Below are 26,737 nucleotides of genomic sequence, written 5' to 3'. Positions count from 1 at the left end.
TGGAGTCATGGTATGATACAATAAAATTTCACCTGTGTAGCTGTTGAGAATGATGAGTTGGTTCAATTTCCTGTATTTTGGAACCCTCTGTTGAGAATCTGGGTTGCAATTGAATGAATTGATGGAAAAAAGGTATGGTCTTTCTATTTCTCAGTATCACATTGTTCTTCCCTTTATTCTCAGTGCCTCACTATATCTTTATGGTTTCCTTCAGTGTGTTGCAGTATCCTCATGACACTGTGTTGCCTTTGCTGAAGTTTCATTTGGTGCCTTTATAGATGTTACAAAGCAGGATGAATATATTTGTTTCTTTCCCTTTAGTAACAATAGAGAAGAGCATTTTCAAACATCAGTGATAATGCTCAAAGAGACCAGTTGTCCTGGAAACTTTCCGGTTTTGTTTTCACTTGAATTTATTTTGGGTTAAAATTGTTCTTTGATTAGGAGTCTTATATATGTTACTAATTTATACTATTAATTTTCAATGTATTTCTTATGATGGATGTTTTTTGGAATCTCATGACAAAAGTTTACTAAGTGTAGTTAAGATAGGACAAATTATGTTTCAACAGGCCACTATTTGAAGGAGATAATGACTTCTGTATATGCCTGAAAGAATCCTTCCCAACTTTGAAAACCAGAAAATTGACAAGAGTAGAATGGGGGAAAATCAGACGATTAATGGGAAAACCACGGAGGTAACATTTTCTTTCTTTTCAAATAACTACATGTAGTTTTGATGGTTTTGGAATTGTTCCTTTTAAAATAATTTTGCATTGAAGTAGTAAAACAAAACAATAGCTTAAGAGTGATAAAACATACTCATTTTATTGAAATGTTCTCTAAACACCCTGCTCCCCTGCCCCCCCACCATTCCTTATGTGTGTGTGTCCAGCCCATGAAGTTCTCAGGAGCCTATACTTGAAATGTTCTCTTCCCCAGGCTAGGATATGCTGAAGTTGTTACTGTATCTTCTTTGCTCTAGTCCTTCCTGTCATGGAAGACTGGCCAAATTTTCACTAAGGTTTTATTCTGGCTATAACTAGCTCTTCATGGGTGTCTTAGTTTGAGGGAAACCAAAATGTTTACCAAAACCAAAGGAGAGGATTCCTCCTAAATATCCATGTCACCCCTTGTTAAAGTTAAAAAAATTCTTTGAATTAGAAAATGTATTTAAGAAAGATAACTGTTCTTAACTACTGGATATATAGATACAGATATAACTGTAAACAGACCAGGGTAAACTACTCCCCCAGCAGCAAAAAAACCAACCCCCAGAAGCTGTAGGTTCCTCCTGGTGCAATTATATTTACAGACAGTGGCAGTGTCACACCTTGGCTGGCTTCGAGGTGAATTCTCAGTCTTTTCCCAGGGAGGCAGAGACAAGGGAGGTGTAGGACTCACGTGGTGCAGGATGGAGCCTTTCCCAAGGGGAAGAGCAGATTCTCTCTCTCTCCTTGTCCTTTGTTCAAAAGAAGGAAACACTGGGAGTTGGAGAAGTGGTGGTAATTCCCAGAAATCTGCTTGCAGTCCAAGTCGGTCCCCAGGAAAAAGGTCTGCAGTGTGTCCTGAAGCAGCCATGACCCTCCTCTCCCTCTCTGAAGCTCAGGGTGCCCAGAGATGGAGGGGGGAAGGTGAAAAACAGAGCCAGGAGGAGCTCTCACCAGCTCAGCAAAACAGTGGCTCTTCCCCAGCAGCTGCCCAAAAAAAAGTGAAGCCAGTACACAGGAAAGAGCTTCTCCCCTTCCAGAGTGCTGGGATTGTGTTTCTCACCTCTGCCCCTCCATTAAGCTGGAATCTAGAGCCATCAACCACTCCTTTGTTCTCAGTCCTGGCACTTTGTGTTGGTAGGGTGAGAAAAATTCCCTGAAGAAACTCTCCCACCACCATCTTCCTTTGGTTGAACCTTTAACAATGGGGAAAACAAGTGCACATTTTCATCTCATTATTACTTTTAAACCATTTTGTGGATCCTCAGCTTTTCCTGGCTTGACTACCAAAATACAGAGAGGATAAAGTCACCCATAAAATACTGTACCTTGTAGAGAAGAAGCCAGAAATGACTGAGGGGCATAGTTTTTTCTCTAATTTAGAACTTTTCATTCTTAAACCTACTGATTCAGTTCAGCCTTTTCACAGAATCTGTACAATTTAGCCTAGAGAAGAGAAGGCTAAGGGAGGATCTCATCCTTGTGCATGAATGTCTGAAGGGAACGCAGAGAGGATACAGGGCCAGGCTATTTTCAGCATTACCTGGAGACAGGACAAGAGGCAATGGGCACAAGTGAGGTAGCAGGATGTCCATCCTTGGAGATACTTCAAGGCTTTCTGGACGTGGTCCTGGGAAGCCTCCTGCAGGTGAGTCTGCTGGAGAGGTTGGAGCAGATGACCTCCAGAGTCCTTCCAAACTCAGCCATCCCTATCGTGTAAGATCAGGAGAACAAGGTATAAGTAGTGTTTCATAAATAAACCAGCCCTTTATTTCTCTAAATGCATATACTCTGAAGCACTGAATCCATTTCATAGATCACTGTACTGAATCAGATTATACTTTGCCTGATGAAGACCATTTCATCTCTGAACCTATAAACAACTTGACATAAGTAAAAATTGTCAGTCACGGGAAGGCAGCAGAGCCAACTTAAAAATAGCTCCTCTTGGAAAGATGTTTGTGTCATTTGAGCTTAACTGAGATAGCTTTTTGTTCCTCTGCTGGTATTTTTCCTACAGAGAGGAAAATGGTCTATTTAGAGGTTAAATCATCATTTACTCTTTTGTGTAATTTTTGAGTAATTTTCTTTTCCCAAAAGTGAGTACCTCTGTAAGAGAGAAGCTCATCACATTCAGCATTCTCTTGGACCATTGCCAAAGCTTCATAAATCTTAGAGTGGTTTGGGTTGGAAGGGACCTTAAAGATCATGTAGTTCCAACAAGGGTTGGGGGCAGGCAGTGCCATGGGGAGGGACACCTTCCACTGGATCAGAGTGCTCAAAGCCCCATCCAACATGATTGGGCTGAAAACTTCTGTCTGGCTTTGAGTCTGGTTTTGGGATTTTTCCCTTTTTTGGGGGGTGTGGTTTTTTTGTTTGTTTGTTGTTTTGGGGTTTTTTTGGCCAGGGGTTAGAGTGTTTTAGGTTTTGATTTGGGTTTTTTCAGCTGTCATACAGTTAGCTTTTAAAAAGAGAGTCTCATTACAAAGGAACCACAGGTCTAAATGGGCAAGAAGTTGTTCTGTCTGAATTCTGAAGTAGAAGTATTTGCCTGGATAAAGAGTCTGTTAACCAAAACTTTATGAGTTCTTGCTTTTTAATTCTTAGCTGAGTAAAAAACCCCAAATCTTTTTCAAGATGTCAAGAGTGGTCTTTAGCCTTAATTCTAAAAGATTTTGAATATTGGAAATCATTTGAATGCTTTCTCAAGAAAATTTTCATCTACCTGCAGAGCAAAGATTTTTTTACATTACTGTTCTGTTAGAAATTTCTTCTGTCTCTCATCATATGGAGATAAGGTAAATACCATGCCAATACTGATATATCCCCATGATGGATAAAAAAAAATTAAGACACTTTGCATCCACAGTGTTGATGGCAGAGGTTAATGGTGTCTCTGTGGTAGTTGTCCACATGGTTGTCATATTTTTTAATTTTGTTTTAAATATATTGTAATATTTTCTTATGTCTGCTGCTACTTTAAATGTCCTATCACACATCAGGAGTGTGTTTGATTGTCACAGCAGCATTCATCATGAGAGCCTGCAAAGCTTGTAAGATTCCAGTAGATTGTGGGGAAAGATATGCTCCAAGAAAAGGAAGAGGTAATAGTTAGTCTTGTGTACTCTGTGTAAACTTATTTGGGCTTGTGAAATAGCAAAGGACACAAATTAGGCTCATAGATGCTTGTCCTGCCACTATATGATGGTGGTGATTCCTCTGTTAGTTCAAATTCTCATGACCCAGGTAAAAACTGAGAAGAATGTTCCACCTTTTAAAAAGTCTCTACAGAAAACTAATGAGATTGCAATTTTGATCTGCACCATAGTTTTAATCTTCATTTTTTTCACAGGATGGCTTGAAGATGGGATAACCTTTAGTAAATGCATTGGGGAATGTGGGGTTGGAGACTTCCTTTAAGAGAAGCCAGAAACATGTTGCAAATACTTTGTACATCCATAATTTACAGCATTTGGAACAGAGACTTTTAAGAACTTGCTGTTGTAGAGACCTTGATCAGTGATTAGTATCAACATTTGAATCTGTATGTGGGTCTGGTGTTCCTGATGCAAGACCCTGGATGTGATTAGAAGAACTAATAGTGAAGTCTGCGTTGCCTTTTTTCTTTTTCAGTTTTTGTTGTCTTGCTGTGATTAGCCACTTTTCTCCTCAGTGGATTTGAAAAGCTCTGACTTGCATTTTGCATTTGATGTTCACAGCCCATGGCAAGCATTATTTCACACCTGTTCCTCCCCAGTGGTAAATAGGAAGTGATATGTCCTGGGTTGAGCTGGCAAAACACCAACTATCCAGGACAGAGTGAAAAGGGTTCCTCCTCCCCCCAACCAGCCAAGGGAAGAGAAGAGGGAGAGAGGAAAAAAAAACTTTCAAAACCAGGTTTATGCTGGAACTAACTACATGTATTTATACAGAGAAGAGAAAATTAAGAGGATACTACAATATAACACACACAAGTTACATATATATAACAAGGAATAACTTCCCACTCCCCAATTAATACAAAGCCCATTACTCTAAGTTCATAAGCACTCCAAAAGACACTCAGCAAGAAAGAGAAAGTATAACAACAATAATAGCCCACCTGGCTAAACCCATAACATGATAGCATTGTTAAATGAGAAGTAAGCTCTGCTTAAGTGTCCCAGCCACCATCCCTCTCCCTCTCTGCCACATCCCTTTCCAGATACTTTAAATTCCTGTTGAGGACCAGTAGGCAATACACAATTCCAGGTAAACACATTCTGCTCTTCAGTAGTGAACTGGTGAGTGGGACACACACCTACAACAGCTCAATCTACAACAGTTTCTGGACTATACAAAGACTAGTGATGCCTTTGGTGGTAATAGTGTTTGGAAAGCCTGGTGCAGGAACCTTCAGTGCAGGGCATTACTGCATGTACCTGACAAAAGTAACTCACAGCTTCAATTCATTCATGCTTATTTTTTTTCCATGTCTTGCTTAGGACTAGGATCTAATTGTGTTAACACTGGACACTCTGGACGAAACAGATATGACCTGTGTCCCTTATAACTTAGAAAACATGTATAAGATAAAAGGCAAATGATGTGTGCATATAGAGTGTGAAACTGCTGGCCAGTAGGAGAGAAAAAAGTCCAGTATCCTGGCGGCTTAATGCGTACAGTCTTCTTATACACACTACTGGGAAGAGAAATTGTGGCTTTGTGGAATGTTCCCAGTGAGGGGTACACAGGAGAAAACGTAAGGATGTTTGTTTCAGTATATAATAGGAGACTAGTAGAAGCAGACTTGAAAATAGGAACTGAGTGGGAGATAACTGAGGAAGGTCTTAAAGGGTTTAAATCAGAAAATAATTTGCAGTGTAGAAGGGGTAGCCAGCAGAGGAGTTGACAGTGTCTTCTAAAATAACCTCATAAAGTAGAACTTCTTATTGATCAATAATCAATATATGACTGTGTGTGTTCCAGAGAAAATGGTTAAATTGCATTTGACTGCAGTAAAGCAATTAGCAAAGGTAGCAAATTGTTTGACTAATAACTTCTTCTGCAATTAAGCAGATCTACAATAGCATCTGTCTGCCTTTTTAAAATGATTTCTTTCATTGACACAAGAATGAAAAGGTTTTTTTTAATATGGAATGAGAGATAGGATCGAGTCCTTAATGTCTTTATGCTTTCAGTATCTCCCTCATGCAGCATTCCTATTCAGTGGGTTAAAAGTGAAAAATAATAAAACGAAGTAAAGGCTTTGGGAATGAGTCTTGCATCTTTTAGATTAAAATTGGGAAAGGGTCTGCTAGAAATTACCTGAGATTTTCCCCAAGATAAAAAAATTTGTACTGGTACTATGATCAAGAACAGTTACTCTCCATTACAGAGATTTTGGGGCTGAGCTGTATCCACACAGGTGCAAGGAGATGAGGCAGAGAAGTGCCCTTTTATGTGCTGAGTCCTTTCATACTAAGTTAGTTTCACTGAGCTAATAAGCACATGTGGAAGGGGTCTCCTGTGTATCAGTAAGTGCTGGCAGCCAGGGATCTCACAGTCCACCCTCGTCACATGCACTGAACTGGCACCCAGAGCACACTGGGTGTAGGACCTGCTTTAGCTTTGTTGTGACACCAGGTGGGTCCCTATAAGCAGAAAAAGTCCTATAAAGTTGTACTCTTTGTATATACTAATGCAACAGCTAGTGTTCCTGAGTATTATTTTTAAATAAACTCTTATTTTAGGAGTAATAGTTCTGGGGAGTAATACTGTCTAAATACGTTCAATGAAATTCTTTTCCCTTGAACACATCACCCCAAGCTTTTTCATTTTCTCTCACTGATTTGTGAACTGTGCCTATTTATTTGATGTGCCTTCACATATGGATGTTTTCAGTGCTGAAGTATAGTTTTACCTGATTGTATTACAGGTGTTCCTCTGCATTCTTTGAGGAGGAGAGGTCAGCCTTAAAACAGAAACGGCAGAAAATAAGACTTTTGCAGCAGCGGAAAGTTGCAGATCTTTCACAGTTCAAAGATCTTCCAGAAGAAATTCCATTGCCACTTGTAATAGGAACAAAAGTTACAGGTAATTTCTTAAAAACAAACAAAAAAGCAGCCAACTGTTTTGCAAAGATTTTAGGAAGCCATAATACACTTAATGCACATAATTAAATTAAATATAGAACATCAAAAACTGTATGGTCTTTTTTTTAGTTCATTGAGAAGGTGCTTGTGAGGATTAGCCACTTTTAGTAAAACAATGATGCAGTTTTGAGGTACAAACTTAGTAGGGTGTGTTATTTCTGCTGTTCAAACTGTAAAGGTTTTTAATGTCTGGTATGTCTGCCACATTTTGGAGAGAGAGATGCTTAAGTACAAAATACTGAGTGTTGCCTGAGAGTTTAAAATCTGACCTAATATAAAACTTGAACATTATTTTTCCATAAATACAAAAGTATCTGTTTTGAAACAGATACTCAGTTGATGTTGCAGTGTAGTTGGACGTGTATGCTAAACACAACATTGCTGTACCAAAAAAGCTTACACATAGCTGAGGAGGGAATATTATTAAAAGCATTCTGCAAGTTTTGTCTAATTTTATAAATTTTGAATTCCTCCCTCCTGTCTGATTATGGTTGAGATGCTTTTCACTTAAGCATCTCGCACTTAGGCCACTACTGTTCATTGCTTTTTTGCATTCACCAACATTGCCCTTAATTCTTGCTGAAGAGCAGGAGTGCACAACACTGCCTCTCCTCACTCTCCTAGAGCTGTATCCTTGAGCTGGGTTCCACATTGTCTTTTGCTAAGTGTGCAGTCATCAGAGGAGGTGATCAGAGAGAAATGCTATGCAAAATCATCCGGAAATTGACTTTTGCCTGCAAAATCTGTCTGTCAGAAGGTATTGGGTATTAAACAGTGGGGGTTTCTTATACTTAAGTGTAGTGCTAAGGATTAGATTTGGGAAATATTTGACCTGCAAATTTAAATTTGAGAAAAATTTGGGTAATTGCATATTGCAATATGGGTTTTTTCTGGGTTTACTTTTTTTCCCCCCTTCATTTAATCTGTGGGTTTTAACTACACATATGAAGGATTACTTGCAAAAGGTGTATTAAAGTCTCTTTTTCTCAGTGGTGTCAGAGCATTATAATGTTTGGTTTCTTGTGTTTTTAAGCACGTTTGCGAGGTGTCCATGATGGTCTGTTCACTGGACAAATAGACGCTGTGGACACCCTTAATGCTACGTACAGAGTGACTTTTGACAGGGCAGGACTTGGAACACACACAGTCCCAGATTATGAAGTTCTTGTAAGTATTGATGACACATTCCTAAAGTAATAAAAACCATTAAATTGAAAAAATCTACACCAGTATGCTTTAATTAAAAATAAGAAAATTCAAAATATTACATCCAGGTGGTATTCTCATAAAGTAGAAACAAGCAAAACAGATGCATGGCAAATTCCAGGATAATGAACTTCTACTGTTTATACTTTTACAGAACAGGATAGCCCTCTATGATAAAATCATAATGGCTCAGGCTGAAATAATTTATTAGACCTACTATTATATGCCATTATAATAGCCTGAGTTCAATATGAAGAAATATAATGAGCAGTGTAAGATCCCAAAGAAAATTCTGCAATGAGATCCTGCCAGGATTTGCAGAAAATGTTGAAGAGAACCTGGCCCTTTTTTATTTGCCAAAGTCGGGAAAGGCCTGTGGTAGTTGCAAGCAAGTATTATGAGGATTGAACTTCATTTTAGAAACTTCTTGTGCTAGTGAAGCTACCTGGGAGGATGTTGTTTTGGTCAAACAATTTGGGATATTTCCTGGCTCATAGGCTTTTGTACCAATTTATGAGCTCTATAATTGTTCCTGCCAAACAGTCTGGTCTAGATTGCAAGGTTTTCAGAGCACCTCACATTCTTTTGTATCTTATGTAGTGTTGAAACTACGTAATGTAGAGTCTCTAGTCTCTGTCATGATCTGAGTTTGGAATCTCTGCCGAACTCCTGTTCAATTGTCTGCAATTTGCCAATAGAATTTTGGGAAATATTCTTGGTGGTTTTATTTGATGTGATGCCAGAACACTTTGAAAACTTCATCAATAGAATAGGATTTTGAAGCTCCTGCCTAGACTAAAAGCAGGATGTTAATCTTTTTATCTTGGGTTGGGGTATGGATGGGCATGGCTTGTCCAGATTCTCAAGGATGTGTAAAATGAATTAATTTGGCACCTGCTGTACCTCCTTCCTTTTCCTGCCTTACAGAGTAACGAGCCTCATGAAACCATGCCCATCGCTGCCTTTGGGCAGAAACAACGACCGTCCAGGTTCTTTATGACTCCTCCACGGTTGCCATACACTCCTTCACTCCAGTCTCCAATTACAGTAAGTTGTTTTTTCACGTAGTATTAATCATTGAAGTGTTTTTGGTACCTGTTGAAGCTGTTACCTTAAACAGTTTTTAAGATTAATTTTCTGAGGTTATTCAGCAAGATAAAAATGTTAACAAAGCCCTCTAAAAATCAGCTAATAATTTAAATGGTTTTGCCTGTACAGGACAGTGATCCTTTGTTAGGACAATCTTCATGGAAAAGCAAAATTTCAGGCACAGATAGTGAAACACTAGGAGGCTTTCCAGTAGAATTCCTCATTCAAGTGGTAAGTGTGAATTGCAACTCTTAATTTTATTGTGTATTGTACTTTTGAGCTTATTCTGCCAATTCCTCTGCAGTTAAATGACCTTCTGTTGATTTATGACAGTTACAGTAATAGTCAAATTAACTTTTGAAGAGATGTTAATAATATTTGGTTTTATTCCCCTCTTGGCCCCTTTTTAATTTTCTCACTTGTTCATATCCTTTGAAATATGCTTGCTCTTCAGACCACAGTGGTCTCCAAAGTGTGTCTTATTTTTCCCAGCTCTACTGCCTGATCAAAAAAAAAAAAAAGACCTTATTTCTACCTGTAAACATTGTGTTGTGTTTAGACTTTTTTATTTATTTAAAATATACTGGCATTGTGTGAAGAACATTTGCCCATGTGCATTATATATTGTATAATACAGTATTTTATGTTCCGTAATGTCCTACCTGTTGGAGAAGAGCAGCACTCATTTCCCTGCAAACAAATGTACGTGCTGTAGATAAGAAAACACTTTTTGTCTTCACCTTTATGAAATAATTGCTCCATGATTTTTGTGCACCAGTTCAGAAGAGCGCAGACAAATAATGTCAGCAAGCTGGGGTTCATTGAGTATCAAAATTCTTTGAAGCGAGTTACTTTCCAGGATGATGGAAGAATGCAATTGCTCATGTTGGCTTAGCTTAAGATCAGTGATTTCCTTACCAATGAAAGCTCTGAGCATGCCAAAGAGCTGTTGGGCCCAGCTTTGTTTAACATCTTTATTGATGATTTAGATGAGGGGATTGAGTCCATCATCAGCAAGTTTGTAGACGACACCAAGTTGGGAGGGAGTGTCAACCTGCTGGAAGGCAGGAGGGCTCTGCAGAGGGATCTGGATAGACTTGAGAGATGGGCTGATTCCAGTGGGATGAAGTTCAATAGGGCCAAGTGCCGGGTCCTGCACTTTGGCCACAACAACCCCCTGCAGTGCTACAGGCTGGGCACAGAGTGGCTGGAGAGCAGCCAGGCAGAAAGGGACCTTGGAGTACTAATTGACAGGAAGCTCAACATGAGCCAACAGTGTGCCCAGGTGGCCAAGAAGGCCAATGGGATCCTGTCCTGTATCAAAAATAGCGTGGCCAGCAGGCCCAGGGCAGTGATCCTTCCCCTGTACTCTGCATTGGTGAGGCCACACCTTGAGTGTTGTGTTCAGTTCTGGGCGCCTCAGTTCAGGAAAGATATTGAGGGGCTGGAGCAGGTCCAGGGAAGAGCAACAAGGCTGGTGAAGGGACTGGAGCACAAGTCCTGTGGGGAGACGCTGAGGGAGTTGGGGTTGTTTAGCCTGGAGAAGAGGAGGCTCAGAGGTGACCTCATCACTGTCTAGAACTACCTGAAGGGAAATTCTAGCCAGGTGGGGGTTGGTCTCTTCTCCCAGGCACTCAGCAATAGGACAAGGGGGCACAGGCTCAAGCTCTGCCAGGGGAGGTTTAGGTTGAATTTCAGGAAGAAGTTCTTTCCAGAGAGAGTGGTCAGACATTGGAATGGGCTGCCCAGAGAGGTGGTGGATTCTCCAACCCTGGAGGTTTTTAAGGTGAGACTGGACGTGGCACTGAGTGCCATGATCTGGTAAAGTGTTAAGGGTTGGACTTGATGATCTCAGAGGTCTCTTCTAACCCAACTGATTCTATGATTCTATGAATAATATTGCTAAATGCCTCTCAGATTTTAAAGTCTGTGTAATTGGTCAAGAGACTAAAGTTGTGTGTGTAGCTCATATGACACATTGATATTTGGGTAATTCAGCATAATGAATTTTATTTGATAGAATAATCTGTTCATTTTTTTAGGGGAAACTTGTATGAAGCTCATTTCAAAAAAGGCTTGGCATCCAGCTTAGCTCAGAAAATTTAAAATAGACGTAGTTGCTGTAAGGTTAATTATGTTAAAACTGGAAATACATAAAAGATACAGTGTAGCAGCATAAACAAACTGTGCAGCTCTCCTGCTTGAGTCACTGGTCAGTGAAACTGGGTAACTAAGGTGTATTGAGCTTTACAATTACTTTGAGCATCCAACTGCTCTGTTTATTACATTGTTTCTGTATTTTAAATATGAAAATATGTGACTCAGTCACGTTTGGTTGTATATTATTACTCATTATAAGAAAATCCGAGTTTTACAAGTACAGGCCTATTGGTTGTATTACAAATGGAGGCATTTTACAAAGATGCCACATTAATATGTATTTTTGCTTGAAGATTTTCAAAATACTTTTAACAAAATGAATCCATGGATTTTTGGCATTTGTTTATGTGAGCAACTTGAGACTTTATACAGCTTTTTGGCAAAGAATCCTGAGGCTTAAACATTTATATGGAAGGACTTGAAGCATTATTTTTAAACACCAGTTTTTTTAATTAGAAGTTTGAGGAGGTACTGAAATTTGGTATTGTGAAATGCGTGAGATTCCTGAATATTGATTATTGATTGCACTGCATTCACCAGTCCAGATGCATTTTTATGTTAAATACCACTGCTCAGGATGTCACAGGCTTTCTTACTCACTGGTACCTAGAAAAAGATAAAGCCCTTTTTCTGATTTAATGGTGATTCAGGAAATAAATTATCAGAAAATGTTTGATTCTAAGAAAACTTTCCAGAGGCAGTTATTTATGAGACCATGAAGAAACAATTTAATGGGAAAAATTTTGGACAAAAGCACTAAAAATGCAGCACACCTTGAATAAGGTTTCACCCCAGCCCCTTAATTCTCTTTTATGGGTTCTGAAATTAATTTGGAAGAAAAGCAAGTGTATCCAAAATCATGTGCAGACACTGACAAATAAATGTTAGAGATATTCTCTTTACATATAACTTGCAGTTGTAAGCAAACATCGAGATTTGTAATTATATTAATTATTGTTCTACTCTTAGTTTTTGTAAATCTTTATATTAATTTGTACATGTCTACGTTTTGGTATCAGAGACTGCTGTTTCTTTCTGGGTTTTACTGTGGACAAGCATGTGTTTGGACAAGTCTGGCTCAAAAATTAACATGATATTAAGAATAAGGTCAACAATAAATGAGTAATAAATTTTAAAAAAGTCTTTCATGCTTAATTCAGTGTGTAATGTATCCTTAAATATTTCATAGGCTATATGGGCAGGTCAAAATCGATAGATTACATTCTTATATTCTAGTCAGTAAATTTGCAGGATGTTTTTCCAAGCACTCAGCTACAGCTTTTTTTTTTGTTCCCTCTTCTTCCCTCCTTCATTTTTTGTTTTTGGGGTAAAAAAGTCGATTTGGCAGGAAGCACTCCAGGACAAGGCAGGTGTTCTGTCCAGTAGAGGGAGTGTTTTAATGCAGCACGGGCAGAGCCGTGACCTGGTGCCTGCTGATCGCTCTGGGGAAACGAGGGATCTTCCCAGTTCAGATGCAGGAGGAACAATCTGGAAATGGATACTGAATTTTTGACTATTTTATGCTTAGGAAAATTTTGAAAATATTCCATAGCAAGTTATCACACTCTTCATTTTGAAATGCTTGAATTTTCTCACTAAAAAATGAGATCTAAACATACTGATTGGGTTGTTCCTTCATCTCTCTTACTATGGAAAAGCATTATACTAAAAACCTGTTTCTGGTTTTAATGAGAACTATAAATTGCAACAGTAAGCAGTATAAGCTATGCCGAAAATGCAGCTGTTACACAAGAATTTCTCAAGGAAAATAGGGCTAGACTGAAAGCATTCACTGATGACACTGGCAAATGAAAATGGAGGTCTAATTAATAAAATGTACCCTTGAGAGAAAGTTGGTGGACATGATAGATACAGTGAAAGGTCAGAGTTTCTTGTAGAAAGAATCAGATTATCTTGATTACTGAAGTATATCTGGAAATAGGATGAATATAATATAAAATCCAAGCTCATCAGCTGGAAAACTAGGGCTGTGCATCCTCGAATATGTCTGGACATCAAAGTAGAAGTTAAGCAACAAATGCAAATTTTGGAGAGTAAATAATATATTCTGCATTAAACTGGGGACTAATCAGCTTCATGAAGGAGAAAATGTGTTACACAGTTACTGGATGGTGATAACAGCAGAGCTGGACAAGTAACGTTTTGGCAGCAGTGGCAGATGGTGTACAATGCTTTTGTTCCTCCCAGGTGTTTTATTGGCAACATGAGCACTTGTGTGGTGTGTTAGAAACTTAGAGAGAGAATCCAACTCATAAGTACCAACTTTAAACCTTTTTTGCCTTTTCTGATTTTATTGTTTTTTCATGATGAATTCAGTGATCGGGTTCTTCATGCAAAGTACAAAAATGCAGGTGCTGGCTCAGCACGGACATTGGGGGACAGCACAAGGACAGAAATGAGCAGCTATAATTGGGTGGGTGATAACCAATGCAGTGTTGCCTCTGTGCCTCTAACCACAGCTTGCCATCCATTCATAAAATGCATCTGGCAAATTATTTGTGTTAGAGAGAGAGAGAAGTGTTGGTGCTGTTCTACAGGTTTAGTTTAGAGGGTGTAATTCAGAATACAGGCTTCCTGTGCTTACACTCAGGAAAGATGATAGTGAATGGAAAAAAATACACAGAAAGGGCCACAGGAGTTTGGAGGAGCCTTCTATGGGAGTGGAGTCTGGAAAGGCTTGTGTTGAGATTAGTCTGGTGGAAGAACAGTGGAGAAGAGGTAGCTTTATTGTCTCTGAATAAACAGGGATAAATACAAGGAGAGAGAGCTATATTTAGCTGAAAGAAACAGCTTTGGGCTGTTTGGCAATTTGGAACAAATTGCAGTGAAGTGCATTTAGCATGGAAATCCCCAGAATATTCCTCATTAGCTGAAAGAGGTCCTGGAACATTTTTCTGTTCCAATTTGTGAGGGCAAACAACCTGGCTGTGTTAAGACTGAACTTGAAAATCAACAAAAGGGATTATATGTGAGTCAGATATATATTGAACTAGGTGTTCCTATTTCTCCAAGTCACGTGTTTCACTCCCAGGGTGCAGTTTAACCCCTTTGGAATTTATACAACCTGAAATCTTTGCTCTGTTTACATCAGTAAGAAAACTGTTGCAGGTTGTAGCAGAGTGGGGATTTCTCTGGGGGCCCTAAAGTATGAATAGTTCCAGGAGTGATGTGTATGTCGAGAGTGCTCCCAGTGATTTCTCACTTCAGCTTGCCAGGTCCCAAGGGCAGGAGAAACAGGGTATTCCCATTATGAAAGAGGGAAATGGAAAGCACAGAGTTGTTCTGTATAAAATAGATCCAGTCTCTATACCAGGTTTTACTGCAGGAGTTTACACAAAGGGCTGGTGCTCAGCTGAGAGCAGGCGGAGAACTGTGTGAAAAAAGATATGGTAAGGTGAGTGATATTAATTATAGTATGTGGCCATAACACCCTTTGCTCTCCTTCAAGCTGGGGGAAATAACAATAAAGAAGGTTCTCCAGCCTAGCTGGGCATGGATTATATTACTCTTCTTATGGGAAATTTCAGCTGATGGATTTTAGCACTCGTCAATTTAGGGCACTTCCTTGGAAATGCTTTAAAAATCTCTGGAAAATCCATCATTTAATTCTGATTAATTTTTATTTCTGCATCTTAACTTGATGAACAACTGCGAAATACATTTTAAATTATGAAAGAAACACATATGGTTTATCTTGAATTTCTTTGGCGTTTCAAAACTGCTTAAGGACCTATTCATTCTAAAAATAGTTCCTTTGTTTTAGACCAGGTTATCGAAAATCCTTATGATCAAGAAGGAACACATCAAACAATTGAGAGAGATGAACACAGAAGCAGAAAAGCTGGTGAGAATTTCTCTTTTCAGTTCTTAAAACAAGACTACTTTAACAGCTAATGCAAATTGATACAATTACAAGTAGAGTCTGGGTAAAATCTGTATTTTATTGCCTTTGGTAACATGAAATTCTTTCTTATTTTTTAAAAACAAGTCAGAGGGGTCAGTAGTTTCAGATAAGATTCTCCTCTGAAAGCATGAGGCTTTGGAAACTGATTAATGTTAACATTGGGATGGCACATGTCAGTTGACACATAAAGTAAGGAAATACTGTGTACTTTGAAAATCTAGGGTACAAGTTTATCTGGTAAGACATTCATCATCATATTATTTTGCAGATAGTAGATGCTTATTTTCTGAGCTTTCTGGCTAAAACAATTACTCATTTCAGAGATTTTCTATGTAAAGCTCTGAGTGCCCTTGACCAGCATTTAAAATTACAGGATCAGAGCAGCTACAGCATAATTAGCAGCCGCAGAAGAGTTTTTCTTGCTAACTTTATCTAATCAGCAGTCAGTAAATCAAAATTATAAGAATGCCTCGTCTACCACCCATGGCTATAAATCAACTTGAAAGCCAAAAGACACCAGTCCCAACCTCCTGCCAGCGTCTGTTCAGGCTGTTGTCTCTGCAGTGCTCAGACAGAAGGCTGAAAGTTTGTGGAGAGGAAGAGCAGTCCCTTTTATTTCTTGAAACCAAAAAGCTGATATTTTTTTTGGATGTAAAGTGTTAGAATGTTGAAGAATTTGATTTATTGTGGTAAGATTTCTCTTTGTCTCTTCAGTGATCATGTGCATGTGTCCATTCTGTTACTCTGCTTCCTATTGCCCCATCCCTGTCTCTCTGTAATTTTCTTCTTTTGTGCTGTGGTGTTGCTCTTCAAAACCTTGTTGTCATTTCAGTTACTACATTATTTTTCCTGTGCATCAAGTGTTTTGTATTTTAATTTTGAGTATTAAAGTAGATGCAAACACAAATAAGATTAAAACATATAATTGCCACGTGTAACTCTGATCATGAAAAATTACCAACTCTTAAAATAAATTTAAAAAAATGGGGTTTTCTGAGGTGTTAATACTTTTGCATAGATAAGAATATCCATAGGCATGATAGTAGCCTTCCTCTGGCAAGAACCCAGATGTTAACACATCATTCAGATACTAAGTCATAAATTAACTGTATTGTTACTTTTCTTGGTCTTCTTTTTCCACAAAACTGAAAGAGTGAAAAAGCAAGGGGAAGAAGGGAGCCTAGAAATAAACATTAAATTTGATATATTTTAGCTTGGTTATAGCCTGGATAAGGACTTTGAGATACTTTTGAAATTCTTCCCTGCTCTATTTCCTTCCTAAACCAGCAATCATAAAGCAAACTCTGTTACTATTCAAGGCTGCCCTGATAAAAATAGGGGATGTGATACCTTCCTATTGGGCCATATTCTTAGCCTACCTTCTAATCCTCTTTGTCCCTTGGCAATCCCATGTATGTTTGTGCCACTGTGTATGTGCCCCTTCTCCTTTAAAATATATTTTCTTTGAACAAGAATCTTTTTCTGGCCCAAATACACTTTAACATCAGTAGCACACTTAAAAGTGAATAAAATCAAATCATTCGAGTTCATTCAGGTGCATACTTTAATTGTCAGCCTTTGATAATAATTCATAGAATTGTGATTTGAAAATTGTTAGTCACACCACTGTTGGATTTAAAGTAATCCTTTTATGAAGTAGTTTGTTTTTTTTAAAATGACTGATTAAATATAGAAATAGATGGAACTGACCATTCGGGGGAGCTATTAATGTGTAAAACTGGCCTTTTTGTATTTCATTTTTCTTGACATCACTGGGTTGCAGGCTCTAAACAAATTACTGTGTACATTACGATGTACTATGTACATAAACAAGTATAAATAAAAAGAATAGCTAGTCTATTTTTTCACTTGACCTGCAATAAAGACAAGGTAAAAGTAATGCTGGTTGTTCCAGAGAAGCGTCTGGATGTGACACACAGAGGTGTTTCCTGCTTCTACCTACTGAAAGCCATCCATCTTTTGTGTGACAGTTCAGCTGTTTGTCACTGTTTCCAGGTCTTGGATTGCTCTCAGATCAGAACAGTGCTGGTGCTGAGAAGTATTTCTTTCCCCATCACTAGCACTGAATGCCCTCAGCCTTTCCTGACAGGGAATTCACAGCTGTCTGCAGCTTTCACAGCTAACCTAGAGTAGTCCAGTCTGCTCTGGGGAAACTGGCCACTGCAGGAGGTCTGAAAGTTAAAATTTTTATCCCATGTTCCAGAGCTGCAGAAAGGGTGTCAAATTTATGCTACTTTCCAGTGAATTCTGAAATTGCGGTGTTGGTTTAAAGCCCTGTTAATTCAGTATTAAGACTTGTAAATCTCTGGAGTTCATTTCAGTGATTGTTTAACTTGGAACTGAACTGATAAATGAAACCTTGATTTGGTGTTTCTGACAGGGATCCTCCTGATGAAGGCTCTTGGTTTTGCAATTTGCTTTATCTTGTGGTGTAAAATCTATAGCTACAGATTTGGTTGTATGAGGTATCTGTGTCTCAGACATGTGGCTGGAAGTACATTCATCTTACCTTGCATGATGCCATTTTTGGTGGAAATTTTATAATATATTGTATGTTTTGTTTCAATTTCATAAATAGCACCCAAACAGCATAAAGCTATATTCTGAAAAGAGTGTAAGAAAAAAAATACTGTATTCTGATATTTATTCTTTTTGTGGAAAATTATGCTTATAAAGTAGTTGTTACCAAATATAAGCTGTAGTAACTCTCTTTTTTGGCAGAACTGTTAGCTGTAGCAGAAGGTGCATAGCACTGAGTCATCCTCAAGTGACCATTAACTTATTAGCCAAAAGTGCCTCCCAACCTACAGCAGAGGTGGTCAAGGCCACATTGTTCTGTGCTGTTCCCCTGCTGACAGCACAGTTTTCTGCTCACCCAGTAGAGAAGCCGTGCCCAGCTACTGGAGAAATAAGTAGGTTAGACTACAGTCATCTTCTGTAGCTTTTACCTCCATAGATTATTGTAGCACTTTTAAGAAGAGAATAAAAGCATGGTTGTTACCTATACAGTTGTCACTTGGAATTCTAAATAGTAATACTGCATTTTAATATTTTGTATGTTAATGTTTTTCTATTAAACACTGGGATTTGAAATATCTCTGTATTGTTTTCAAGTGAAAATTCCTTTTGATGAGTTCAAAATCTAAATGTACAGTACAGCATTAACTCTAATGTGCTTTGTGTTTTCACAGAAATCCTATTCCATGCCAATAAGCATCGAGTTTCAGAGGAGATACGCAACTATTGTTCTAGATCTAGAACAACTAAACAAAGACTTAAATAAAGTTTTGCATAAAGTTCAACAGTATTGTTATGAGGTAAGATTTTGCTACAATCTGTATGTACTTGTTGGTTTTGCTTAGTAGAAAACAGAATTTCCTGGGAATAGGGCATAGATGAGGGTCACTTTCAAATGAAACTTAATAGCTGTGTTGGGTTCCTTCTCTATCTCTGCCTTTGTCTGAGCAACAGACACTGTTGCTGATACCAGTGGTCTATTTTTAAATAGACACACATGAAGAAAAAATCGTGTGTACTATAAACATGTGAACTCTCTTTGACATCATTTCATTTCACACATCCACCAAATGCAAAGGACATATTTATTCTTCATTTCTCTCTCTTGTATCTCTGCAGCTTGCTCCTGACCAGGGCCTCCAGCCTGCTGACCAACCCACGGATCTGAGGCGTAGGTGTGAAGAAGAAGCTCAGGAGGTTGTCAGACAAGCAAATACCTCATCCACAGGACAACTTTGTGTTGAGAGTGAAAATTTAACGGATTTGATCTCTAGACTTACAGCAATATTACTGCAAATTAAGGTACAATGTTTGTAAAAAATAGGTTCTTCCATAAAATATGTAGTATTAAAGCTCTGTCAGTTTCTGTGTGCTGAACTGTGAGAACGTTTTTGTTTTCTTCTCCTACAGTGTCTAGCAGAAGGAGGTGATCTGAATTCCTTTGAATTTAAATCACTGACAGATTCATTAAATGACATTAAGAATTCAATAGACTCCTCAAATATCAGGTATTACTTTTTGAATATTTAATTCTTAATTACACATTTTATGCCAGCAGGCAGTTCTTACTGTATTTTAGAGGTGAACATTGATTATAATTAAGGGGTTTAATCTGGTAACTTTTGCTTACAAGAAGGGTCCCATCTAAAATAAGGCTTCTTAAAGGGTGTGTGAAATGAGCAGTTTTCTGTTTGAACCTATCAGTAAAGTAACCTGTAAAAAAAAAGTATTAAAGTACTAAATTGGTGCAGCAACACTAGACTTTCTTGTTCTTCAGTCGTCTATGACAAAAGTTATTTTAGAACATTTTCAGATTTTGAAATCCCACTAGTAATACAAGTTCTTTAAACCACAGAACAGTACAATTTCCATATTCTTTTAGCATACTCAAAATATCAAAAGCTGGCATATGAGACAATTAGAGGTTCTGACCAGCTTCCAATAGCATGATTTTAAGCCAAGGAACAGAAGAATATCCATATTGTGCCAGATCAAAGCCCCATCTAGTCTTGATGGGCCATTTTTCATCAGTTGGCACAAGCAGGTGCCTGAGGAGGCATTGTAAGAATAGCAAGAATGTGGTGATACTTGTCTGGAGTACACTGCACCCTCCCACAATTTGTGACCAGCATTTTTAAAATAATTAAAATGCTACTAAATTATGTCATTTAGAAAATATACCTAAATGCTAAGTATTTTCTTAAACCTTTATTACTTGTATTGCTGCATAGAAATGGGAGGCTGCACATGAGCTTTTAATTTTTAAAATTTTTCTTTCCAAGGATGATAGGATGGCCTTTTATTTACAAGTAATTATTGAGAAAGGCTGTTTTGTAGTATTTTTCATTACTAAAAACAAACCCCAAGCATTAGTGAAGCTTCTCTATAATCAACACTCCAAATTACCCATTGGAATGGATTCAACTAAAGGTTGATGTACCCAGCAAGGAAGGTGATGATGTTTCTGTTTCATTGTACTTATTTTGGGCATCTTAGCATCACTTCATAATATTGTAATTTTACTAACTGGTCATGTTAAAGCCTTACTTAAAGTACCAACGTCAGTAACTCTTGATTTCATGCAGCTTGTTTGTGCAAATGCTGTTTTCACATATTTCTCTTATCATGTTGGCTCTCCAATTCATCTAAGTTTTTGTGCTGGCTGTGTTCACATCTTGATTTTCATTGTGGAAAGATTCAGACACAACTCTTAAATCTGGATTTTAACACTTTTTTTTCTTTCCTCCTTCTTTTCTTGCCCATAGTTGTTTTCAGAATAACGTTGAGATCCATGTTGCACATATTCAGAGTGGTCTGAGCCAGATGGGAAATCTCCATGCCTTTGCAGCTAATAACACCAACAGAGACTGAAAACTTCCTTTCCAAGTGTACAGCAAGTAGTTCTGGAAAGCCTTCCTTTCTGTAGGCTTCACCAAATATCCAACTGCCAGAAGATAAGGGAAAAGAAAACCTCTCAGAAAGGACCCTTTTAAATATATTATATCTGCTTCTTAAGAAAACCAGCGTTACTGACCAGCGTTTCATTAGATTTCTCCATTTGTTATTCACATGCAGTAGTTTTGCTAACTGGTAATCTCTTAGTAATTGCATTTATTATAGTAAACTTGAAAACATACTTTCATATAATTTGAACTTAGTTTTTAAAAGTTCAGATTAATTCTGTGCACCTCTTGCTATTGGATCTCCTGGTATGTTAGAAGTGAGGAAGAGGAAATGGTTCGAGTTAGTAGCCACATGGCAGGTCTTTGTTGTGTAAAACTACGCCTCTGTGTAGGGTTGAGAACTGCCAGCTCAGTCCTCGGGTGGCACGAGGGTCCCTGATCTAAGGAAGCAGCAGCAGGATACAGACAGCAAACATAAGCTGTAAATGTGAGGATGTTGGGCAGGTCTGTCGATCGGTCAATGGCTTGTTGGAGCTCTTATTTATCGTAACTTACAGAAGGAGTCTAATGAAGGAATATGAAAATGTAACTGGTAACTTTCTAGACAGAGGTTCATCATGGCTTTTCCCCTTCACACGGGGAAAAAGAATTGCTTTAGTTGGTATTTTATATACATGACTGGTTAAACGTACTGTTTTTCCAAATTCTTGTTTGTTTTGCACAACTTTTAAATTAGGTTACTGGTTATTCAACAATACCCAACGTATATAAATATGAAGTTTTTTATAATGAAAGATAACCAGTGAGGTAAACTACAAAAAGTGACTACCTGCCTGAGAATTGGAAATTAACCTTTTGGAATGTTAATCTTGTAAAAAGTGTGTATTGGTTTGTTTAAATAGTCTTGTAAAGCTTCTGTGTAATTAATTGTTTCCAGATATGGATTTTCAGAGATAGCTGTAGAAATGTTTTTGATTCTTTTAGATGCCTCATTAAGTAAGGTCTTTTATATGTTAATGTATAAAGAATATGTAAACAGGATTATTTTCAATTTAAAAATTTTGTATAGTTTAAAGATGCTTCTGTATTCTGTGTTGGTATTGTGCCACTGCAAAACTTTAGTGCAGAGTTTATATTTAGCTAAACTTGTTCTGTTAATTAAGAGAAATGCATAAATCTTTTATTCTCAATGAAATTTGTAACTGAATAAATTGACTTATGAGAGTTGATATATTTCACAAAAACGCAAACTTTTTTGCAGATGGTCTCAAGCAATTTTTTTAATAGAAGTTAATTGCTGAAAATGAAATGTTCTGAGGACAAGGTGAGTAGCTGTTTAAAAGGTATTTAGAAACTTTCCAAGCAATGTTACAAGAAATAATGCTAAACAGTAATTGACTGAATTATCCTTGGAAATTTACCTTTCATAATGCAATAGTACATTAAGGTGGTCCCTGCAATTGCTTTTGTAATTACATCACTAGTTATTTTGTGATGTTACCATCTGTTTGTAAAGAAGACAGAAAGGTGTCTTTTCCCACCAACCTTTTCATTTAAACAGAGAAAGGTGCCAAAGCCTAACTTAAGGTACATAGGTTTAGTCAGACAGGAACTAATCCAATTGAAAACTAACTCAAGGAAAAGGAGACATCCCCTTGCACTCCAGTCCTTGTGTTCTGGTGCTTATTAAATGTGCTGTCCTGCTGGTTCAGGGAGCCACACTGCTGAGGAACCATTTATGTTGAGTTTTTCTGCCCTTGTGTCACTGAACTTACTGCCAAGAGCGATGGGGCCTGGTGCTGGCACAAGGCAGCAGCAAGGACTGCATCTCACAGCAGCAGCAGCAGCCATGTGCTGCTCCCTGTGCACCCATCTGCAATCCTTACTGCTCTGCTGGGACCCAAGGTCAGTGTATGCACCAAATGTGTTTGTAGAGCAAGACTTCCTAGTACTAAAGACCAGGAGGGTAACTTGGCCCTGTGGATTGCAAGCATCCCAAACTGAGGGAGGGAGAATTGTAGACACTGGTAGATACAACTATCAAGAATGGTATCCACAGATCCTGCTCTTCATGACAATGTTATTTCTTACTGGACACAAAAACCATAGTGTGATAACCTCCACACTCCAATCCTAACTCTGATTCCTTAGGTATGATGTTTTTTACATGTGGATTCTTATATGTGCTCACCAATATGTTTTGTGTTGATGTGGGGTTTTTTAATTATTGCAAGGTAATAGGAAGATACGTCATTTGTGATAAGCACATCTGTACTTTCACATGTCATTTGTCCCACTCATGTTGGCAATGCAAATACATCTTTTTTTTGAGAGGCTGCATTTCTGCTTGGGTGGGTACCAATATGTTGGGTTAGAGCTAATGTTCAATTCTGGTGACAGCAACAAACGTGGCTATTTTTGCTGAATGTGCCCTAGCATAGTAGGAGTCTCAAGAACTCACTGCAACTACTGTAACTGAAGTCTGCAGGAAGAAACAAGTTACTTTGATTTCTTAAAATCAGTAAACTTGAATTTACTCTGAGTCTCCAAGAAATGATGGTCTCATTTTCTGTGTCCTCCTGTGAGCACTTCTCTTCTGGGGTCTTCCTGATCCCCACCATAGCAGCTCCTTTTTGCACCCCAAGTCCACTTGGGACTGGTGTTCTGAGTTTGGTTGGGTTTTGCTTCATGTTTTTTCAAGGGCAGCTCTGTTTCTTGGAGGGTGAATATTAATCAGCGATCCTACTATGCCACTTCACCTTAGAAGCTTGCAGTCCAGCTGTCCCAGATCTCACAAGCACAGGTATGTTATGGGGTGGCACTGAGGGGTTTTGTGCATTGGTAACCTTTTTCTGTCAGGAGCGATTTCTGCAATAGGGTATTTCTGCACCAGTACATGGGTCATGTTTACTGTGCTTCTGAACCTCCTCATGGTTTTCAGTTGCTCTTCCATAACTGGAGTATTACAACTTGCCCTGCTGGGCTCTGAAGTACCACTTTACAGACAGGAGAAGACTTGGCCTTATCCTCAAATACATATGTAGGAATATATCCTTCCTCAATAAATTGTGTTACAGGAGAGGCTTCTGTTACTACTAATTTTGGCATTCTCATTGCAGAGCCATATAGCCCACGACTGATCATTGAATAGCTTCTGTGTAGTCACTAGAATTCAAAGCTGAAGCACCTTTACAGTGTCCACAAAATAGCCCTACTTTTCTGTAGTTTAACACTGACCTTGGCTCAAGTGGTAGGCTGGAGGCTTTTGTCTGAGCACTTGAGATTTGAAGGTTTATATTATTTAGGCAATAAATTTGCATTTTTCTCAGAGATGGGGGTGTTTGGAGGAGGTTTAAGACAAATACTGACAGAAGTTTCTGTAACCTATCCTTCAGGCTCCTTAGGTCTCACTGGCATCTGAACTGAAGCTCCACAACCTGGGAAGAGAACCTGCAGCTGGGATATCTACACTTCTCTACCCTATGTCAGACAAGGCAAGAAACCCTGCCCCTGGACCAGGTACACACACAAGCAGAGCAAAAATGTAAATCTTTATTTTTTTCCTTGGTCTAAAAACCCTGACAGACCATCCCATGCTTTAAGACCAGTCCCCACCCCCAAAACACAGTGGGTTTGGTTAGCTTTTTGGCTAAAGAAGGTTAAACAGAAATACAAAACACGCTCTCAGCTTTAAATACAGTGTAAAAAGATGCCCTCAGCTGACGGAGCCGACCCGTTTCTTTCTTCAATAAATAGGTAAGATCAGTTACTCTCGGATAAAGTGCAACAGTGGCGGGGCAGCAGAGGTGAGGTAGAGCGGTGTGTGGCTGCTCCCCGCCCGGGCACGGGTCCTGAGGGAGGGCTGCGGTGAAGCCGGTCCCCGGCCCGGGCGCGTCCCGCCGGGGCGGGCTGTGCGGGCGGGCTTCGGTGAAGCCGGTCCCCGCGCCAGGACGGGCTGTGCGGGAGGCTGCGGGTGAAGCTGGTCTCCAGCCCGGGCGCGTCCCGCCGGGACGGCGCTCCTTACAGGGCGCGGAAAGCGCCGAGCGCGTTCTCCTCCCACTCGGAGCCCGACTCCGAGTAGCCGCTGGTGTCCTCAGCGTCCGACACGGGCGAGTACTGCCCACAGAAGGCGCGGGCGGGCGGGAAGGGGCCGGCGGCGCTGCCCGCGAACGGGGCGGGCTCAGTCGCACCGGGCTGGCCGGGCGGGAAGCCCTCGAAGCCGGCGCACGGGGGGAAGGCGGCGGCCGGCGGCCACTCGTACGGGGCCGGGGCGCCCTCCGGGCCGGGCGGGACGCGGCGGGGCCGCTCCGGGGCGGCGAAGCGCGGCGGCCGCGGGCAGGGCGGCGGCGCGGCGGGGCCGGGGCCGGGGCGGGGCGGGCCCCGCTGGCGGCGGGACTTGGCGCGGCGGTTCTGGAACCAGACCTGCGGAGAGAGGGCGGCGTGAGCCCCACGGGGCGGCCCCGGCGCGGCGGGCGCGGCACGGCCCGCGCCCCTCACCTGAATGCGGGACTCGGGGATCTGCGTGGCGTCGGCCAGCTTCTCCCGCAGGTAGATGTCGGGGTACATGGTGTCCTGGAAAACCAGCTCCAGCGTCTCCAGCTGCGCCGCCGTGAAGCTGGTCCGCTTCCGACGCTGCGAGGCTGCCGGCGCCCCCTCCGACGGCTCCGCCGGGGGATAAGCCCGGAGGGCGGACGAGGCCGGGCCGGGCCCGCCGCCCCCCGCCCACCTGCCCGCGGGGAAGGCGGGCGGTTCCGCCGGGGGCCCCCCGAAGCGCAGCGCGGCCATGGCAGCGGCGAGGAGGGGGCCCCGGCCGGCCCCCCGCTCTTTATAGCCGGCGAGGGGGGCTCGGCGGGGCGGGGGTTCGAGGGGGCGGCCCGGCCCGCGGGGAGGGAAGCGCCGGACCCCCCGCCTGGCTGCGGGTGCCCCCCGGGGCGGCCCCTGCCGCTCAGCCCGGAGCGCTCGGCGGGGACCGCAGCCCTACGCGTGCCCGACGGGGTGGGTGATGCCTGGCAGCCCTGGCTCCCTGCACAGGGTGGATGATGCCTGGCAGCCCTGGCTCCGTCCGTGGGTGATGCCTGGCAGCCCTGACTCTCTGCACGGAGTGGGTGATGCCTGGCAGCCCTGGCTCCCTGCACGGGATGGATGATGCCTGGCAGCCCTGACTCCCTGCACAGAACATGGATAGCAGAAGGGAGAGGGTTTTGCATCTGCCCTTCTTGAGGAAAACAACTTGGTTGTTGGGAGGTTGGCATCCCGCATAGGACTGTACTCTGGCTGCATTATTTCTGATAAAATATCTGGGCTGATAGGGTTATGGAGTTCACTCCCTCCAGCTACTGGTGTGGAGATACGTATTCTCCAGTAGCTGTCTGCTCTGGGGACTGGTGGATCGTGCATGGTGTGAGACATAAAGCAAACAGAAGTTATCTCTTCCCGTGGCCACGGCAGCTCTCTTGCAGTGCTTGGCTGCCAGCTGTGTGCCGGTGTGTGGCCTCCTGCTGTGCCTGCTGCTGCAAAAACATCTTTCTTTCTAAGATGCAAGTTAAATGCACCTGGAGAGCCACAGCAGCTCAGATGGGGCAGGCGCTGCCTTTTCCACCGACTTGCTAATGCGTGTGTACTCCTGCTCATCACACTCGCACAGCCCGTGCGTTTCTGCCGTAACTGTTTCCCAGCCAAAGAGATCTTGGTGAAGCGCTGCCATCGCACTCAAACCAACACCAAGGCACTTAAAAACCGGTCTGCCTCCATTTTGCTCTTCATGACTGTCTCCTAAGAAAATTAACTTTGTATGGAAAATTGTGTTTTGATTGTTAAAAGGCGTTTTCAAAGCCTTATTCCTGGAGCTTTTGTACCCTTGTGCTTTTTTACACATGCAGCAATCAAGGTTGCTTTCATCACAGAAGTTTCTCGGTTGTTCCCAAAATCATGGCCTGTAGTCTACAGACAGCAGGCAGATACATGAGGTTTTACAGTGTTCTCAATTTGCAGAGTAATGAGAGGGCACAGTGGGGAGAAAGGGCACAGGTGAGTGGTGATCCAGAAAGCACAGACATTATTTTTGATTTTTAT

At 40.8% G+C, this 26,737-nt stretch overlaps 2 protein-coding genes across 2 annotated transcripts in view; one reads left to right on the top strand and one right to left on the bottom strand.

Moving 5' to 3' along the window:
• LIN9 (lin-9 DREAM MuvB core complex component) overlaps positions 1 to 21,906 on the top strand; it is a 43,432-nt gene extending 21,526 nt beyond the window's left edge. The window contains exons 6-15 of the mRNA XM_071548062.1: positions 573 to 698; positions 6,628 to 6,785; positions 7,878 to 8,011; positions 8,978 to 9,097; positions 9,269 to 9,370; positions 15,084 to 15,164; positions 18,437 to 18,562; positions 18,882 to 19,064; positions 19,173 to 19,270; positions 20,528 to 21,906. Coding sequence (XP_071404163.1) covers positions 573 to 698; positions 6,628 to 6,785; positions 7,878 to 8,011; positions 8,978 to 9,097; positions 9,269 to 9,370; positions 15,084 to 15,164; positions 18,437 to 18,562; positions 18,882 to 19,064; positions 19,173 to 19,270; positions 20,528 to 20,633 — 1,234 coding nt within the window. The 3' untranslated portion in view covers positions 20,634 to 21,906. The remainder of the gene's footprint in view (positions 1 to 572; positions 699 to 6,627; positions 6,786 to 7,877; positions 8,012 to 8,977; positions 9,098 to 9,268; positions 9,371 to 15,083; positions 15,165 to 18,436; positions 18,563 to 18,881; positions 19,065 to 19,172; positions 19,271 to 20,527) is intronic.
• A 2,779-nt stretch (positions 21,907 to 24,685) lies between these two features.
• MIXL1 (Mix paired-like homeobox) lies at positions 24,686 to 25,450 on the bottom strand. Its single transcript, XM_071548061.1, has 2 exons — positions 25,163 to 25,450; positions 24,686 to 25,087 (listed from the first exon to the last, which is right to left on the bottom strand). The coding sequence occupies exons 1-2, from the start codon at positions 25,448 to 25,450 to the stop codon at positions 24,686 to 24,688; spliced, it is 690 nt and encodes a 229-aa protein (XP_071404162.1).
• Between the last annotated feature and the right edge of the window lie 1,287 nt (positions 25,451 to 26,737).

This window comes from Pithys albifrons, chromosome 2 (genome assembly GCF_047495875.1).
Source record: "Pithys albifrons albifrons isolate INPA30051 chromosome 2, PitAlb_v1, whole genome shotgun sequence".
In the NCBI taxonomy this organism is placed as follows: Eukaryota; Metazoa; Chordata; class Aves; order Passeriformes; family Thamnophilidae; genus Pithys; species Pithys albifrons.
This window is presented reverse-complemented; position numbering and strand designations above follow the sequence as displayed.